We start from the raw sequence: 20,061 nt of genomic DNA, 5'->3' as shown, positions 1-20,061 counted from the left end.
ATGCAATCTCCTGCAACTAGTTTTAATATCTGCTGGTCCATAAAATCTTAATAAAATGGGTCTGACCTCAGTTAYGTCTGTGCAAGCCTGAATGATGTTGGCCGCCGTTGGCACTGCCTGGAAGCAAACCCTCTGAAGGTGTCCCGGGAAGGAGCAGAGTTTCTCTGCGATTTCATGAGTGAGCCAAAATCAGATTTSGCCTCTATCTTCAGGCACAAGACATTTTAAATGTCATTCCAGAATGTATAGCAACCTGTGATGGCTCTCCAAATGGATTAAAAATGGCTTTAAAGGCTCTTGTAAAAGCCCTGTAATGGCCTTAAAACGGATTCCACGCTGCACCCACCTGTTGCAGCAGCAGCCTGCGGTTTCCCAGCAGTACGACACCGCACTGAACTGCAGGCTGTACCGGAAAATGGCACCCGGRCTCCGTTATTCGCAGTACTATGAGTGGTAGTGTGGCTAATTAGGGGGCTCATAGGGTTAAGCTTGCCGTGACTCCAAAATTTTGCAATCAGCAACATCAGAATAACCTTTAACATATCCCTGAGGGCACATAAAAAACGCAGCTGAAAAACACAAACTCAGCATGAGAAACAAGGGGCAGCATAACCTGCAACTGCACGTTTAACTGTATGTCCGTACTGCAATACTTGAGATACGAGACACACGCTTTGGGGGTCATAAYGTTTCCTCCCTCACCCACCCGGAATACCTTAATTTCCCTGTTGCCCAACTGCACGTGGATGGGTGGCACTTTCTGAAAGTGCCTGCTGAGTTCAGCAAGACTTTCAGTCTTTCAGATATTGTACCCAGAAAAGCTAGTGTTGGAACATACTCTGAGGAGCGGTTTGCTTAGATTATAAAACTGGCTCCAAGGTAGTTAGTTCTAAAACCTTACTGGCATTTTGGGGCATCAATTAAATCCTTAAATATTAGTAAATCTGTGGTTTCCTTGGGCATAATTTCACTACTCTGTGAATTTACTGACTGAAGACACTAGAGGGAAAAATCATTTAATAGTTTCTAACTCAGATCATTGGTGTATGGATTTCTGGTAATCATGACACAACTATTACAGTTCAATGTTGTCATCTATGGTGATTAAAACACAAAACAGACAGCGTAACGTTGGTCAAAAAGAGCTTTTGTCAGTACTGTATGTTTTTGGTACATAAATTTAAAAGACTCCAGTTAGCACTGGAAAAAGCTAACCATGGAACTACAAATAAATTTAGGAAATGGCACCTGGGTTTCATAGCACGTCCCCTCTCTAATGCCTTTTCTTGTGGGGAAGAAAGTAACTTCAAATCTGATCCCAACAGCTGTTTCTCAGGCAAATTTCAATCATTAGTTAAAAACTTACAGGCTGTGGCACTTCCATATTGAACCAGGGCGCAAAACCCTTGCAAGTCGATCCTAACCCAGCTGCCCCTGGCACTGGGGACTGCGGTGCTGCACTCAGAAAAAGTAGCATCTTTCAGAGCGGGGTAGTTACCCCAGGACTGGATACRGACAGACACACTGATTTCAAGAGCTGAGCTAGTATGGTGGCAGAGCACAGCCCCACGCTACGTCACTTCGCCAGCGCACCTCACACTTGCCCGGGACCTCTGACGCAGTTTGGCATTGCACCATGCAGCAGAAAACCTCTCAAAGTGGGCATTTCCCTTGCCTCCTCCTTTCTTCATGTGAAGTCTTCAGAAATTTTTTTTTTTTTTTTTGTAAATGAGTTAGTACCATGGAAGAATGAGAGTTAACCTCTCCCACTCTGTGCAAAGACCTAGTGCCATTCAGAACGAAAACCCCGGAAACGCTGCATGATGCTTCTGATCTCTAACCTACTGCTAAGCAGTGAACATACTGCATCAGTGGCACGAATTTACTGTGAATATACAGCTATATCCAGAAGCCATGATAYCATTTATGCTACCTACCTAAAGAATAATAACTATTGGTTTTGATAAAGTGCTTGAATCTTCCTCCAAAAAAGTAATGAAAATATAAATTTTAAAAACATCTCCTTCTTTAAGAAGCACATCTTTTTGTCTCCTTGCTACAATAGCATTTGCATACAGTAAGCACTGTGTTTCTACCCCTATTACCCATTTGCTTTCTAGCTAGATTTGATCAGGAACAATACACTTAAATGTACAGAAAATGCCACAATCTAAAACCTTTAAAAGTTTCATGAGAGCCTTTGGCTACAGTGAGCATTATAAAAACAGAAACTTTTGAAAAATAATTTAACTAGAATTAAAAGTGCAGATTTGTAGCGAAAACAGGACACAAATGCCACAATATATTTTCAGGATGGATCGTCAAATCTGCAGAACTGGTTAATGACTCTGACGCAGCACAACACACGCTACGTGGGCTGTGCTCAGGTACACAGCACACGCAGACCTTGTCCTCCAGCTGGTAGAGCTAGAGACAAAGGTAGGAAAATTCAAAGACATCGGAGAGAGAACCTGAGTTTTTGAGAATCAATATCCTTGACCAGTGAATGAGAATGTGGATGATCCTATTTACTAACAAACCTCAAAAATACTGTGACTATTTGTGAGGATATTGTTAAATGCAATGAGTTTAGCAATATATTAATTTGTAAATAAAATGTACATTTTTTCCATTTTTTTTTAGCCCTCCTTGACTATCCAAAAATAACTTTGATATCRAGTAGCATACTTTCAGCTGAAATGACATACACACCTCCCACTGCTCTTTCCATTATTACAGATATATGAAAATATACTGTGACATTTAACATGCTGTACAGGTGACTGAGACAGTGACAACAGCAGCGAAAAGAAAAGAAAAAAAAAAGCTGAAAACACAAGCACCCTGGCAAGTCTTTATCATATAGACAAAAACTGAGCTAACTACATAAGGCATGCTCCAAAAACCGAAGAGGTCGCCTGGCGCTCCCTGGGCTGGCTGCTGGGTTCAGAACTCTTATTCCAACATCCTGAGGGAAGAAGGGGAGAAGGGGAATATGCACCGATGGAGAAAAGAAAAACTTTATAAACTGTACCCTTGCTGTCAAAAAGGCTTCAGAGTCAGCTGCCATCTTGACATGATGTTGCAATTCCTGTTACCGTACCTTTTTAGACACAGGGAACATGCTTAGTGAACTGGTCCCTCACTGGTTTTCATCAAGAAAGATTAAATTTAAAATGTTAGGGGGGTGCTTGTTTGCTTGTTTTGTTTTTAAAAAGAAACACCTCAGCTAGCTCCAAACATGTCTTTTTCTGATTCTGGAGACTGGGGCCTTGATATTTCAAACAACTCCTGTGGTGACTGGGAGCTTCTTCTTGAGGTTAATATCCTAAGTATCTCAGCAAGCTGTTTTTCTATATTGGTCATTTTTGTGTTTAAAGCCTTGATGTCCTCTTTCAGCTCATGTTTCACCTCTAGCATGGTAGCCTGAAGAGTCTGTTCTGGGATAGGGTAAAAGGAGTGCTTGACCTCCGTGAGGACTGGACTGCGGTCCTGCGGGCTTCTYGTCTCCCCAGCGTTATCCAAGCGCAAGTCACTTTTTGTAATGCCACTGTCACAAGAGTCTGTCTTCTTCAGGGTAGCTTCTCCTGAAGCTTTAGTTCTCTCTGGTAAAGTCTCCATGGATTCTGCTTTAGAGACTTTGTTCCAGTCTTCACCTTTCCCGCAGGCATCTCTGAATTTGGCCCAGCCTTTTCGCCGAGGGTAGTCCCCTGACGCTTTACACCCTGCGTAGTCCGATGTCGGAGCCTGCAGTTTGGCATGATCAGATGCACCAGAAGTCGAAGCAGACTGGTAGGACACCGGGGTTGCTGGGCTCTCCCGCACAGTTACGATGCTGGCTTTGACCACCGCGCGTGCCGAGGAATGCTCGCCTAAAAAGTTGCCTTTCTCCACGTCCAGGTCATCTGGATCTCTCCCTCTCTCTGCTGCTAGCCGGGCTTCTTTTTGTTGCCTGAATCTCTGAAACAGCCGGCGGACTGGGTGATCTGGTGGTAAGATCAGAGGTGCTTCGTTCTTCCTTTTCATTCTCTCCTCTTCTTCACGTTTCACATCGCTGATTTTCCGGAATACAATCTACAGAGAGGAAACATAATTCACGCCGTGATTAGCTGCACACTCTTTAGGGGGCAAAGGGTGTAGAGAAAGAATTGTCTGAAATAATTTAACTGACAATTGCAGAAGCTATGCACATTTACACTAACATTTTTGCAGCTTTCAGATGTCTTGTGGAATGTGGTTTATTTCTSTAACGTCTTTAACATACATCATCTGTCTTATAGCATAAAGAAAAGGAGGAAAAAGGATCTTTCCAGTTCAGAGAGGTCACCAAGGCAGTGCCACTGTAAATATAACAGTCCCYAGAAGTTACTTGTTCTATTTTGTGTTATAAGTGATTTCTTAGMTTTGCTTTCCTGAGTCTATGGTTTAGCAACAGTTTTCTATTATTGCAAAGAACCACTGCCATGTCTTAGGGCAGTCTCATCCTTGAGCTCACCAGCTACCCTTCATGCAAAAGACCTGGTATTACTTTGGTGCAGCTTGGCCGCTAAGGGGTCTGCACCCTGCAAGCAGCAGACAGAGTTTGTGAAGTGCTTTTTGCCCTCCCTTCCCTCCCCAGGCTCCCTTCGAGAAGCAGCTTACAGGTTAGGGACGAGGCAAAGCTCAGGCGAATCCTGCAGCTGGGCTGCAGTGGGGGACAGTGGGAAGCCTTCCACAGCCTGATTACTACAGCGGCTTGAATAATGTCACATTTTTATTAGTATCTTTATTTTCATGGAAAAGGGGACTGCTTTACACAAAGAAAAAATTATTTTTTCTCCTAATTATATCTTCCTGAGCCYGTAGGCTGAGCGATCTGTTGGAGCAGCCTGAGGGTCTTATAGTGCTGACAAATGCCTCGTACTGCCCACACWGCTCCAAAACACAGCAAGGGACGATTTCTTTCCTGAACTTACTGGCAATATGTTTTCTTCAGAAACTCCATGGGTTTTTATATTCATACTAATATGTTCTAAGTCAGAAGACAGGGTACTCTCCAGTGCAGCATTAAAGCAGAACTAGTAAATTTGGTTTGCAAGTGGGAGGCCCTTACGGTGAGGTTTTCAAAGGGGAGTATAAAAGATATAACCCCCAACTTCCAACGAACAGTGATACCTAATCTCTTCAGCTGCTTTTGGGAAAACCCACTCTAAATCCTTATATTCCAGTGCAGAAATAACTTGCAGATTCAAACGATGATTAGAAAATGCGTAAACAAACTCATCCCTCTGCTGCAGAGAGATTTAAATTAAAATAATCATAATAAGCACTGCTTCACTGGCACACACAAAATGASTGTTTCTCCTGACTTCAATGCTTCTTGACATTTTTGCCATTGCGAAGCAGGGAAAAAGATATCTTAACACTGGGTCTTTGGAAAGAAGAAGTTGTCAGAGTTGGCAGTGTTTCCTAGATGGAAAAGAACAAAATTAGCAGGAAGGATATTTTATTTCCAAGCTGCAAAGAGAAGCTAGGTATACGACTTTCTTCCCTGTGAGAGTGAYGGAGCACTGGAACAAGTTGCCCAGAGAGGTTGTGGAGTCTCCTTCCCTGGAGATGCTCAAGGCCCGCCTGGATGCAACCCTGTCTAACATGCTTGAGCATGGGCATTGGACTAGATGATCTCCAGAGGTCCCTTCCAACCTCACCCATTCTGTGATACAGTAAGATTTCGACAAAACAGAGTACTTCACGGTATTTTTGTTTTTTCAGGAAACTCAGTCCATCGTGGGATCAGTTCACAGTGGACACAGGAGCATAATCTGTGGAAGCAGAGGAACAGCACTTGCTGGGAAGGGAAAAATCAATGCAGCGCTCGGGGCTAACGGCACCCCCCGCGTGGACAGACGGCCCAGTATGTTACCGGGAGGAAGGTGCCAGGCCAGTGCCCAGCGCGGCTGCACCGGGTGCTCTGCTGGAGCAGGGATACGAGGCCCCGTCTCCGGAGGCTCACTCGAGCAGTAAGCTAAGGCTGCCCCGGGGGCACCAAGCCCCAGCAAACGAAGGCAGCGATGAGCCAGCGCAATTAGTGTGTGCAGACGTCTGTGCCCCCGGATACTGCCTCTCCGGAGCGTGTGTTTGGCGTCAGCGTGGACACCCCAGTGCCGCACAGCGCTGTGCCAGCCGGACAGGCAGTTGATGGGAACGATGCCACTTTGCACGTGAGCCTGTCTTTGCACAAGAGCAGTTTCAGCCTGACYGGCCGAGCTAGACTGTTCCTCTTCCCCGAACGCGCAGAAGGGGCGCGCGGCAGCGGCTGCCCTCGCAGGCGTCCCCAGCGAAGGCGTTCGGGCGCTTTAACAGCTAGAGGCCAGGCTGCTTCGCAACGTGCTCCTCTGGTCCCAACCCTGCGCAGGGCCTTGCCCGGCAGTCCTGGAGCACCTCTGACTTTAAGGATGGGCTGCTGTCACCTGAACGGACAGGCTGCTTGACAGAAGCTGCCCTGCTGCTGCGTCATGCAGAAGAGGAGGCAGGTCCTCAGCAAGTCCCAAGCTATAACGTATTAACAGGCCAGCTCAACTAGTACTTGTACTAGCCGCTGCTTCTCGTGCAGCAGGTAGCCCAGGCTCGTGCTTGAGTACAAGTGAAGCAAATTTACTAGAAAACACAGAAAGGCRAACACTGAGAGGCCCATTAGCAGCAGTGCTCACGTCCCCAGAGCCCCCATGGCTTTCCATTTCACTGCCCAGATGAGACCTGTTTATGCTAAACGGATGTGGATGTGGAGGAGCTGCGTGGTGGTCAGCCTCGGCGCCCTGTGCTCTCCTTTACCAGGAGATCAGAGTGTACGTGAAGCAGGAACACATGTGGAGGTAGCGATTACTTTAGACACCACCTTTAGCATGGCTAATCACTACCATGCTAACAAGATCCCTAATTTCCTTTTTCCATATGAAGCCTTACACCAGCTATAAGGCAACTGCACCACAGCAGCAATCACTGGCACTAATGCAAAAATGCAGTCCTTGGGTATCTCATACAGTTCAACATCTTACAGACATATACATCTATGTGGTGAGCTGCACTCGCACAGTACAGGGGATGCAGCCTCCAAAATCCCCAACTGCCTCCTTTTAATTAACTCATAAGACTCTGGATAAATACCTGTCAGACAGCAATTTGTCCTTAGGAAGACTAGTTAGGCGAAGCTGTTGCTAGCCTCCTCTTYGGCAAGCTCCTCAATGCCGTATTTTCTCAAAACAGCTCCACAGTTACATATTAAGCATAAGTTTTATAACCATGCAAACCTCAGCAGTAATTGAAAAGACTTTATATAACTGCATCCTAGATTTCCTTTGCTGTTGTCTTTTTTAAGATTAAATGCCAGTCCTTGCAAATAAAAGTATGAATAATTTGTTTTGGATGGACTGTTCTCCTACAATTGTTGAGGAAAAAGCAATTTTAAAGTGGCTAAGTAACTTCAGCAGCATCCCAGGCATTCAGAAAACATGTTTGTTATGCTGACATATGTACATCTGCATCCACAAGAAATAAGAGCACAAGGGAATAGAAAACAGGTTTCATTTGTTACAAGGAAGAAAAGTCTGGGCCTTCCTCTTGCCTATATGGCAATTTTCATGTGGAATTTGATAGAGCTACAAATATGGATCTTAATCAAAGTTAAAAGCCAAAATATAATGGCAAAGATGCTAAGATAGTTTTTAGCTCCCTTCCTCTTTATCACTCTTTCAAGCATTCACTTTTGTCTGGGAAGGGATAGTGCTTGTTTTATACCCTCCTAGCATGTGTTACGCTCCAACCAGTGCAAATATAGCGCACCTCTACTCTAAAAGCCAGGTAGGCCTCCGCAATATCATCTTCAGGAGCTAAGCACACAGATAAAAATCTAGTGGGAGCATTTTAGCAATATGTGAAAACTGAAACATGACGGAGATGAGATGAAATACTGAACTGAGATGACATAACAAGAAACGATGGCCGAAATTTAAATGCCAGGCCTAAGAGTGTATACATCACACATCCACTCTCAAGTCTAGTTTGTAACTCCATTTTCATTAAAGAGGTCCTAGGTCAGGTAGCTTCACTAGAAACCTTTCCAAGCTGTCAGGAATATGAGTACTGTGGGGCTTCAGCCTAGATTTGCAACAAGTTTGAAAAATAGCTCTGTTAGGCACAGATTACTGCAATCATCTCACAAGCATTTGACTGAGGCATCCAGTAACGATAACTCAGTAACAATTTTATTATTGGACAATACACTTAAAGAAGCGGAGGAAGGCACTTGCATGTCCACTTGCACTCATGCACCTATACATCCCATTGACCTATGACGGCAAGTACCCTGTGGCCACGTTCCTGCATGCACACCAGAGGTGTCCAAGGGAAGGAAGGAAGACAGGATTACATCCAGCACATTTCCCGTTCCTTGGTACTAACCAGTTGTGAGGGTGCCACAGCCTGTAGCAAGTTTTGAGGAAATATTCTGCCTTTTTTAAAATCCTGAAACAGTTCTCAAGCTGTATTTGTAGAATCAATACACAGCTTTTAGAGATTAGGGCCAAAATTTCTCTCCCAAATAYCTAAAAAACTGGGTGGAGATACATAAATATGTGAAATATCTATTTGATTTTCAAATAYGGAGTGCCCAGCAATGTTACTTGAATTTATTGTGCTCTGCACTGAAGACCATTTAAACAACTCAGCATGGACATTTTTCAGTAATAYGGATTTCATTGATTCATTTATGATAAGGCCAGAAAAAACAACTGTAATGTGACATCCAGTGTGAGACAGGCCATAGGATTGCCCTGAATGGGATTTCTTGATGGGAATCTTATTGCAACTAGCCCACATCTTTTAGAAGAACATCCAGACACATATTTAAAAACTGACAGCAATAAAGAATCCATCATCACATCTTGATGAAACATTTCAGAATTTGTCTAGCATCAGTGACAACTTCTGTTCCTTGCTCCCTCAGATGCTTAAAAATTCACCTTTAGGAATTGAATCTAGAGTCTTATGTTTAAAAATCTCTGAAAAAGTATTTCAGCTAGTCAGTCAGCGAAGGATTTAGATAATAACTTTTTGTTGACAGTACACAGGCAAAATTCGAATGTTTAAAATTTCCAATTTRACTCTATGCTTTCCAACTTGAACTCTTTAAAGATGTCTGAATTATTTCCTACCTTCCAACATCTTTAACTCCAGTTGGCAGTGCTTAAATTCTCACCTTTGTACAGAGGTAGAATATGTAGTAGATTTAGTTAATTATGACGTTCCTTTCAAAAAGTCAAGTGAAACAACTAATCCTACAATTAGTCTTTCAGTCATTTCCCTCTGCTGGCTCCCTACTACCTGCTGCTCTTTCCGCTTCATTACCTGTATTGAGCTGATGTTTCTCTAGAAATATCTATTTTAGCTCCAAGTTGCTYTCCCTGAATAGTAACATGAAGGGACTGGGCACTCACATTGTTTCATGAGGACGTTTCAGAGCATCTACACTAGGTTTTCTCATCCGTTCAAAATATAAGCAAGCTGTTACAGTACAAGATCACCTTGCAACAAGATAAAAGGCTGATGATACGCTCAACAAACAATAGTGTTATCTCATCCAACCAAAAGATTGATAGAGCAATTTAAATGCCTACTTTACTCAAAGGCCACGGTATGCAGTAGAGGAAAGCCTATGACAGGGATGTACAAAATCAAATGTGGCACAAAGAGCGGTGGGTAGGAATTGATTATACAGTGTCTTGTCCAAAATGGGAAGTAAAGCATCAAATGACACTGTCATTTGGAGCAGGAGTCGCACACAAGCCAAAGTACAAGGTTCTTCCCCAAGAGGTAGCAGGCRTGTGAAACATGCTAATGATGGGTGTCTGAGTGCAAAAAGTCTGGACAGAAAACAAGGCAAATAGTTGGTAGAGAAAACCATTGAGGGTTACCAAACAGAAAAAATCTGTATCCTGCTCAGGAAATTTTCTGAGCTAAAAATATTTGGAAGCTGTAAAGGCACTTGTGAGAAGCGGCACATACAAAAGTCTTGTTCTTACTGCTTCCTTTGGCATTTCCCTACGGCCACGGCAGGAGCTAGGACACTGCGCTACGCGGGCGCTTGGCCTGACCCACTACGGCTGTTCTGATGTATGGACACAGGCTAAGCCACTCCTAGGGCCTCAGCACCCATCTGAGCACACTGTAACTGAGCCCTCATGAACCCAGAACACAGTCAGTCATAATCTACAAGATAATACCTGTCTGAATACCTGCATTGCAAAAATAGAAGTACCACACCTAGGAATTTGGAATAATTTAACCACCGAAACGTAAAGACTCATCTAGTCCTGCCTTTCAGTGTATTAGGTATTCAGTGTATTATTCTGTGTTTGTGTGGTCTGAACTGAAAACTAGCTGAGTGTTTTGTCTTCAATAAAAAAGGTTGTCCTGGTGGTAGAGAGGCGAGCTGTAGCCTTCATTCCAGAAAGCCAGCTGCGGAGAGGAAAAATGTCTTTATTCTTATTTTTACAGTGGAACATGCCTTGAGTCCACCACTCCATATGTGACGATGGATTTCCCCCCCTCCTCCAGGACATCGTTTTACATCTACGTATATTGAATTTACCAGCCATTTTATCACCAAGTCACTTAATAGCCACTTAATTCCTTGCCGTTGGCCCTCCTCTTTAGTACTCTAAATAATATCATACTGCCTGCAAACTCCGTTGCCCCCTGTTCATCCCCTTTTAAGATCATTTATGCGTATGTTGACTCTCTGTACCTACACATCACAGCAGATCCAGCAGAACACCCAGGCTGCCATCTTGCCAGTGAGAAAATTGACCATATTTTGTTTCTTGTTATTTATCCATGAGATCACGATAGTTTCACATGATGTTTCCAGCATGATGTGCTAGAAACAACCCTTACAAAAGTGAAAAACAAACAAGGAAGTTTGTAGAGGAGAATTAGGTAACATGCATTTCCATCCTACTGTTATTTAGGTTATGTTGCTATGTTTTATGTACATAAAAAAAATAAGGACTCAGAATTGCTATTCTGGTTTAACTCCYCTTTCATCAGTTGAATTATCTAATATAATAGAGACCAAAAATCTGTCCTTTCAAAGTCCTTGTAAAATATGAAATTTGAACAGCTAATCTCTTTCACTGGACACAGTAATCATAGATATACTTCTGTAATCCCTTACAGTTCTCCCATTCAATAGCAAATAGTAGATCAGCTGCACACTTTATGGTTTTAGGGTGAAATGTTCAATATTATGACTGCAGTCCTCTAAAGATACAACACACTCTTTGTTTTCCACGACCGCAGAACCTGTGTGCTTTGGAAATAYTGGGTTCCACGCTACTGAATGACGAGAACTAACACCTTTCAGTCAGTTCCTGAAAGCTTAGTGATCCTCAGTCCAGCCTAGTCATGGTATTCCTTGAGTATGTTTTCCCACAATAAATAATTACACAGGTCAAATCTGGAGCTGCTGCCTTATTCACTACTGAGAAACATTCCCTGTGAAGCTGACAAAAAAAAAAAAAGACGACAGTGGAAAACACAAATCAGAATAAAATACAATTAAGGCTCGCAAATCTGAACCTTTAATATCTGAGCAGATCATTAATCTGCTTCAAAGAAAATTTACTCTGCGTCCTTCACTTGCATAAAGGAGGAGGCTCCATTAACAAAGTCATTAACGTGTTGCAGAAGGTAGCTCTGACGCAGCTTTGCAACTTGCCCAGGCTCGAATGAAACACCTGAAAATAGCATGTTGTTTTGATGCAACAGGGAGGACCACTGTCTTTGGCTACTACTGTAACGAACTGCTCACCGAGGGGCTTCGCCAGCTCTGAACTGCTGCCCATCCACAACCGGAGCAGAGCAACGCTGCCTGCGGAACAACAGCAACTCACATTTTTTACCACTTTTTCCTAAAACGTATGCACAGTCCCAAGCAGGAAGCAAACAAAAGGGYGGGCAAAAATAATATACTAGTAACCACGTTCTAGTCTAGTCGTTAGCCAACTGAAATCGCAATCACAGTGCCAATATTGCATGAAACAGTCTTAAAAATCAGGGGGTGTTTCATTTAAAATACATTATGAATATATTGAAAACCAYATCCTGCCAAATGCTAAAAAAAATCTCCCTGAATCTGAAGCRGAAAGGCTCTTTCAGTCTTACACAAAAATATCCAAATCTCTTTTCAAATTCAGTTTGTAAGAACTGATCCAAGACTCACAGGAATAGATAGAAATACGGATTCCACTTGTTTTGAATCAGTCTCTCATCACAGAGTTACAATTACGAGGCTCCTAGCCACAAAGCTGCTGCTATTATTAGCTCCCCAAGCTTCCCTTCTTTTCACCTCTATAGCACATGCAAACACTGCAAGACTTGGCAGGTCCTCCTCAGTATTAAGAGCAAGTAGCATGGAGTGTTTTTTTGCTGGTGCTTAATAATTCTCTTTCACAGATACAGAGACATTYACACAGTCTGGAAGCGTCAGATATCATAAACAATTAAAAGCCTAAAATTACCTCGTACCGTGCTCACAGAAAATGGACTTAAGCATGAAGAAAACAATCAGGAAAAAGACATTTATTAGTATCCACCCCATCTAGCATCTGCCAAGAATTGATGGAAATATCTTCAGGCTGATGTTAGTCCGATGAAAATTGAAGCTAATCTTTTTTTTTTTTTTTTTTTTTTTNGAGTGACAAGGCTTTACAATAAAAATGCTTTTGACTCAGATGTTAAAGAAACTAAAGCTGCACGCCATCAACATAGTATATTATGATAAAGAATTACTACAGCAAGGTATTAACAGGTCTCAAGAAAAATAGTGGAGAAATGAGACTTTGTGTCTTTTGCAATTACATATGATGGCTTGCCAGACAGGAGGAAATTACTGCCCCTACCTTCCCACAAAAATATAGGATCAACCATGTAGGCTCATGAAATTTACAGTGGATTTCACTTCCATCATCTGTTACCATAGAAATTCCTGGGCTAAATACTACCCAGAGTTGCATCTCTGGGAGGTAAAAGGAATTTGCATGAGAAGGTGTGTAAGTACATAGGTCACATCTATGTTAGGCAAGAGTGCAGACTCTATTATGCACTTCCAGTTTGAAGGCACAAGCCTCAAAATATACATACTTGTTAAAAGGCTGACGCAGCTTCCCTAGTTTGTAGTCCTATGCTGTTTGGCTTTGACCCTGGGTTTCAGCAGATGATTTGTGCATGGGGCTGAAGGCCACTTGCAACACCGCCCTTTAGACAGAGGAGCACGTGCTTACGTCTTCGAAAGTCAGACTTCTGTGCACTACCAGATCATTATTGCACAAGTGCTTGGAAGAAATACAAATTCATAATTTAATGAGTATGCACAGGAGCAGAAGCAACAAAGCTTTTAGTCTATATAATATGTTACTGACATGAGCACCATCAACTTCAACAGCATTGAAGCTCTTCTTTGTGATGGCAAATTTTGTAGCCTAATTACAAGTTCTAGAAAACCTGACTTGAATATTACTGATAATCATGTCACTATTATTTATTTAGAAGTTCTGCACCACTCAAGACTCCAATCCCTAATGTAAAACTCCTTATTCTAATTCAGGTTTACAGGCTATGCCGGTGTCTAGAGAAAAGGAAAAAGAAAATGATCTTACAAAGAGATTACTGAAAATAAGATAGCATTATATATCCAGAGTAATTGGTGGAAATAACAGACAAACCTGGTATAACTTCACCTACAAACCTACTGGCTCTTTAACAAGTTTTGAGGCAGATGCCTTTTCCCCAAAACAGACTCTAAAATAACACCACTGGTCAAATTAAACAACCACGCAATTAAAATGTCAGAYATCAGTCAACAGTTTGGATAGACATTTGCAATTATAACACATTATACCTCAATTAGTGACTTCCTTCTCTAACTTATGAAAAGAACAATACGAAAAGCTACAGAGAAATACCTTGCCAAAGGTCTACTAGCACTGTATCATTGCTGAGAGGGAAAGTAGATGTTAAAAACAACTATCTAAAGTGCAGGCAAGGGTTTGGGGGAGTGGAAGAATGTTGTATCAGCTGAGAATTAAAATGTCCCTCAAAATCTGAAATCTCTGTAAGAACATCTTGTTTGTAACAGATGAGGAATAAAYAATGTTTCTGCTTTCTGCCTGACAGGTGTCAGTAGTTTCTAGCAGCAACACCTATAAAATAATACTTTCTTTTTTCTTCTGTTTTTGTTTTTTTGCCTTTTAGCATTTGGGGTGCTTTAGTATCTGTGTACGCACACCAGACTCRCAAACAGCTCATGTAGCCACAYAGAATCATATAAYGGGTAAGGCTGGAAGGGACCTCTGGAGATCATCTAGTCCAACCCCATGCTCAGACATCTCTTATTTCAGACTAACACATCACCTTCATTCTGGAGCAGACAACTCTGCCTCAAGAACTGCTTTAAGCAAAGCCCAAGGCAGAGCAGGAACTTTCCTACTGCTCACTCACCTCTCTGTTGGTTAAGTTACAACCACACACAATGTCACATACACCAAAATTTAAAGAGTACAACATGCATTCGCAAGAGCCAGAACATGTTTCCTCACGCTCCCCAYGACTTGTGGCCATTGACCAAGCGGTTCTTGCAAAGAAACCGGAAATCTGTGTGAGTTCAGTTCACTTGGGATTTTTCCCCCCTCTRTCTACAATCAAGAGACAATTTGATTTGGCCTCTGAAATTGATGTGGAGGTTGTGGAGCTTCAGAAAGCAACAATGTGTTCAGATAATAATTAAACTTAAATTGTAGAGGTTTTTTTTTCAGTGATAACATTTTAAACGGTCTAGCTTACCGTGTTCAGATAATAATTAAACTTAAATTGTAGAGGTTTTTTTTTTCAGTGATAACATTTTAAACGGTCTAGCTTACCGTGAAGATACTATCTTTTTAGCCAGTGTGTTTGTCTTATGCCCCTTTTTTCTCATGCTTTCATTTGTCTGCTTTCTGCCATTAGGCTTATAGTGATTGACAGGTATTTTACTTTCCAAAAAGATATCGAACGTATTTTCAAATGCATTCAAATCAATCAAGTAACGTCAGTCCCACTAGCTTTCAAGTCACTCAAATATCTTTGAAATCCCACTCATAAACYAATCCATACAAATACAGTGTTCAGTGTCTCTCAGGTATAAGCCTTGTGCTGCTCCTGAAATCATAAACTGAGAATTACATTAAACTCAGCTGTAAGTTCCTTGCATAAATTGCCTAAGATAGCATGAACTCTTCCTTATGTATCTCTCTCTCAGTTAACAAGCTTAAAAATTGAGCAATAATATTTTAGAAAAACAAACTAACCTGTAGCTCTGTATAAAAAGGAAATAAATCTACTAGACTAGCTAGYCCAGTACGACAGCACAGCTGAGCACACCCAAATGCTCAGTTCCCATCAACTGTTCTGTTGTTTCCTTCTAAAAGACCACTCTCTGGACAACATTAAATGAGAAGGAAACAAAATGTTCATGACTGAAGCAGAATCAGCAATTAGAAGTATATTGCTCACTATTTCCCAAAGAAGCTGTCAAATCTTTTTAGCCCAAAGAGCCAGGGGCTGAAAACCTTGAAGGGAAAGAAACCAGCTGACTGTAGCAAGTAGTCTCAGATCTCCTACTTAGAGCGAACTCCTCTTAACCAGCAATTCCCAGGAACAGGTCTCTGACAGTTTGCTGCAGTCCATTTCCAGCTGGCAATAAGTGATGAGCCTGTATCTTCTTGTCTAGTGTCAAAACTGACAGCTGTCTCCCATCTGGCAAATGCACAGGTGAGCTAATTAAAATAACCAAGAATTGACAGATCCCTTCAAATAACTTCACAGAGATCTTTTAGAGCTGTAATTCTTGAGTTTGTTTAATGTAATTTTATTCTGTAAAGAGAGACTGCAAGGTCCCACGACAAAGAGTGCAGATTCAAACACGGAAATAGGTAGATGCTTTCTGCCCTATCACTGTATTTCATTCATGGATCTCAGAGTGTTTTACTGCAGTTCATCAATCCTCCAAATATGATCCACGCCATTACTACTGTTTATTATGTACATAGCAGAAATGCTTAAGGCAGTGTTGGCTTTTGTGTTTCCATACACACATGGACACAGGAAAATGGCATTATTCAATGAGGCAAAATGGCATATTTCATGGGGGGACAACACAGGCCCAACATTCATCCAATAACTGATGTCAGCCACACAAGAATTTACGAGCAGCTAGAAATGTTAATTGTGCAAGATGTCTCTTTTTGTTACGACTAGTAAAGGTTCACTAATTAAAAGGTCCAGATCAAGAGAGCTTGAACACAATTTGTCAAAAGACTCATGTTTCAAATATAGGTAACTTAAACATTCTGAATTTTTGCTGAATAAAATAAYTGTCTAGAAAAGGAGACAACAGGATAACTTAGCATAAGCATATTGTTTCCTGAGAAGTAGACTGAAATACTAGTTTTAAAAATATTTACGATTATGTATACTAAAAAAAAAAGACAAAATTAAGTGTGAATATTACAAACCACTACATGTCTATCTCTGTTATCAGGAGCAGTAGTAACTGCAGATTCCAGAATCACTGGCACTATCAGGAATTCTTGATGGCACCTGATGGATGGTTCGAGTGCCTAAAACCAGCCTTTGGCCCAGCCTTCATTTATATCACACCTCTCCCTCTTGCATATGAGCAGGTATGTATTCACTATGGTTTATTCATCCCCAAATGCCATTTCAGCATCATAAATTCAGACTGAATTTGCAATTACTTTTGTTAAAAGGTTGTGTTTAGAAAAAAATATGCTTGGAATACATAGTCATGACGTTTTCTCCCTTTTCCAAGTAGTTGATAGCATACACATAGATGACAGAAAGCAAATTAAATTTTCTTCTGTGCCAAAAGGATTTGAACACCTCTCTCCAGGAGCGTGCTCCAGTCACCACACTATGGGACAGGGCTGCTCAGCCAGCACAGAAACTCAATTTAAATTCAGAGACGCACAGAAATTCAGCAAGAGATGAAGCTCTCCCTCCTCTTCTTTTCCTTCCCCAACTTACCCGTTGTGACAAGTGATGCCCATTAATTCCCAGCAAGACACAGGCCAGTTTCCTCTCTCTGCCTAGGATACGTAAGTTACTCCAGGTAGAGCTGCTCTCAATCTCCCTTCTCATTCCAGTCTGGATACACAACTGCTCAGCAGAGTGGGTACTCACACAAAGAAATTGTGTCRTCTAGGCTATAGGGCCAGTCTCCAYCTTCCTCTTCCTCACCAAGTATGTTTCCACGCAAATGAAACAGCTGCAACTGAAAGGACTGAAAGAAGTCCCCCAGTTTTAAAAAGCAGGGATTTGAATTAAGGTCCCCCAACCTTCAGGCCCATGTCATATCCTGGCTGGTAAAGGGCCTGGAGATGGCACATTCACCCCCTTCTACTGGAGYTGTTCCACTTTTTAAGAAACAGCTRAGTATTCATTAGGCTGGACAGARCAGAAAGATGACAAAAAAGATGCTACAATCTGCAGATAAAGGTCCTCATCAGAGGTAAGATTTACATATTATATATAATTCCTCCTCTAGCAAACACTATCCTTATTAATTCAGAATGGAAAATACCAGTTGGAGAAGATATCCAATCCCAGAAAATTTTGGATAGTTGTTTGGGCATTCTCTTCTCCCCATCTTCTCAAGTCAATGAGGTAAATAAACTTCCTCAGCCTGAAAGTTGTCTCATTTTAACTAACAGCCACCTCATTCTGCTTTCCAACCCCAACCTTCATTTCCCCAAACTAAAATATTTCATTTCAGCTTTAAGGTAACAATTCATATAAGTTTTCTCTCTCTGTGTTTTCCTAACTTGCTTAAATAACGCAAAAAAAATATTTTTCATTAAGAGGCAAGTTTGAAGTGCATGGACTGCATTTTAACATGGTTATGCATTTTTAAGTGATCGATAAAATATCGATTGCTTAACTATTGTGCTTTGCCATCTCTTCCTCTCCTGCGTTCTAATGTCATATTACGCTAAGTTTAAATAACTGAGGTCAGTAGTGCAGTGGAGCCTTGCAACCTCGACTTAAGTCTCTGTGCCCTGCTGATAAGGGGCACACATGCCAACAGCTAGTTCTGTGTGTGCATCTATGCTTTATATTTATATAGCAGAATCTTATTATTTTTAAAACAAAYGAAAGGTATTTCAACAAGCTTGCACACTATGCTGTATGTTAGTCATTTTCTAGACCCATGTTTTGCACAAAATGATTACTGTCTCAGATGAAAGAATATAAAACACCATCATCCTGACTAGATATAGAGGCTATAAACAGTATGCTGTGCTCTCCTTGCTGAGATCTGAAAAGACTGCAGATGTGGAGAGGTTGGAGATGTTCCTGGAATCCTGGTGGGTTTCATGCTGCTGTCGATCATCAGCAGGTGGTGTGATATTCTGCTTTGGCATCACACTGTTCTGTTTTTATGCATGGAGAGACAAAATAAATGTTTGCAACACACCTCATACAACTTGGGGTACACAAGCAGGGCCTTACGCAACTTGATATCCATTTGGGACCATTCCCAATGCAAAGTGTAACATTACAGTGGGCACTTAAGTGCTGTAAAAATTTTCTGTTAGGACAACGACTGTACTTGACTACAGTGCACAAATTTGCTTAACTGTTCAGAATTAAGCAAACAAAACCAAAAATCATTCTCTCTCCCCTCATGAGAGTTCTCCTTTCTGCTCTTTCTTATGCCTTTGTAAGACAACAAGTTTGTAGGAATTACTAGTCCYGCAACTCACTTGAATGTGTTCATGTGAAAAAACATGATCTTACAGCAGAGGCATAAGCTGAGACATGAAAAATACATATCCAGAAAAGGAATCTATTTCCTTAGCAATGGAATACTGTGGCAGCACTTGAGCAGTTAAGTACATGTAGAGATAAAACACACACCTTAAAGTGAGTGTTTCAATATCCTGAAAACAGTCATTTAATGGAAATTCTAATCAGAGCAAAAAGACACTATTATCCAAAATAACATGTTAGCCACGGATSTAAGCTCAAGCAATGACAACAGCAGGTGAAGCCCATTTTACTGTTCTGAATCTGAGAAAGCAATAGGCAGGTCAACCCGTTTCCTCTGGATGTGCATATTAGACAATAACRTAGCTGAACAATTTAAGGGAGACCTCAGAGAAAAGAGAAGTGTTTGCACATATAGCAAACAGTATAGGAGAACCTCTTTCTGCTTTTCTTTTCCAACTAAGAGAAGTTACAGTCCTCAGAAATGCAAAGCAGACGATTACACAAGCAGCATCAGAGACTGAAAGTTGAATTTCGGCAATAGTATCCACATTTCACATAAAGGAAAAGTGCTCTCAGTTTTTCATACAGTGACATCCTAACAAAGTGCCTTGCTTTCAGGACCATCTCTCACCATGTAATAACCCTGCTTCTCATGGGCACTCATGAATCATTTAGGATTTGTCATCTAATTTCTGTGCATCCTTCTGAAAATCCCAGGCTTTCACTAAGAGAAGTTTGTACTGAAAACATAGCTCAAGAGCAAGTGYACCTGGGCTATTATTGTGTCTTTCTCATCACAGGCTCCACTGGGGCAGGAAAGGATGAGCAGATTTTAAGTGCCGCACAGGCTTGTCAGTCATATGCCTGCTCCCCTGACTCCTGCTGTCCTCCTGCTTGCCTTTAGTAAGCCCTCAAGCCTTCCCAATGCGCATCTTTATCACCAGTCTGCCCACAGCATAGTTTTATATCGACTTGTGAAATTAGAGTTCTTCAAAGGCCTCTGCCTGGCTCTGTAGCGTCTGCCAGTGGCATCCTCCYTCGGCTGGAGGCGGGCTCTTGGAGCAGAAGGAGGCAGGGATGCAGCTACCCGCGGCCACCTCGCTCTGAGGGGTCTTGGCACTGTTTTTGTACRAAGAAGCCACAGCATTTCCTGATTTCAAGCAGGTTTTTCCACAAGGCTACACTAGCATACATTTTCTT

At 41.7% G+C, this 20,061-nt stretch overlaps 1 protein-coding gene across 1 annotated transcript in view; it reads right to left on the bottom strand.

The window, feature by feature from the left end:
* Positions 1-3,225: 3,225 nt before the first annotated feature.
* Positions 3,226-20,061, bottom strand: part of KCNH1 (potassium voltage-gated channel subfamily H member 1) — a 190,235-nt gene continuing 173,399 nt past the window's right edge. The window contains exon 11 of the mRNA XM_085315778.1: positions 3,226-4,074. Within this exon, the coding sequence (XP_085171904.1) occupies positions 3,226-4,074 (849 nt within the window). The remainder of the gene's footprint in view (positions 4,075-20,061) is intronic.

Source organism: Rhea americana, unplaced genomic scaffold (genome assembly GCF_003343005.1).
Source record: "Rhea americana isolate MKP2758 unplaced genomic scaffold, rheAme1 scaffold_44, whole genome shotgun sequence".
NCBI lineage: Eukaryota > Metazoa > Chordata > Aves > Rheiformes > Rheidae > Rhea > Rhea americana.
The sequence above is the reverse complement of the archived record's forward strand: the minus strand, read 5'-3'. Positions and strand labels throughout refer to the sequence as shown.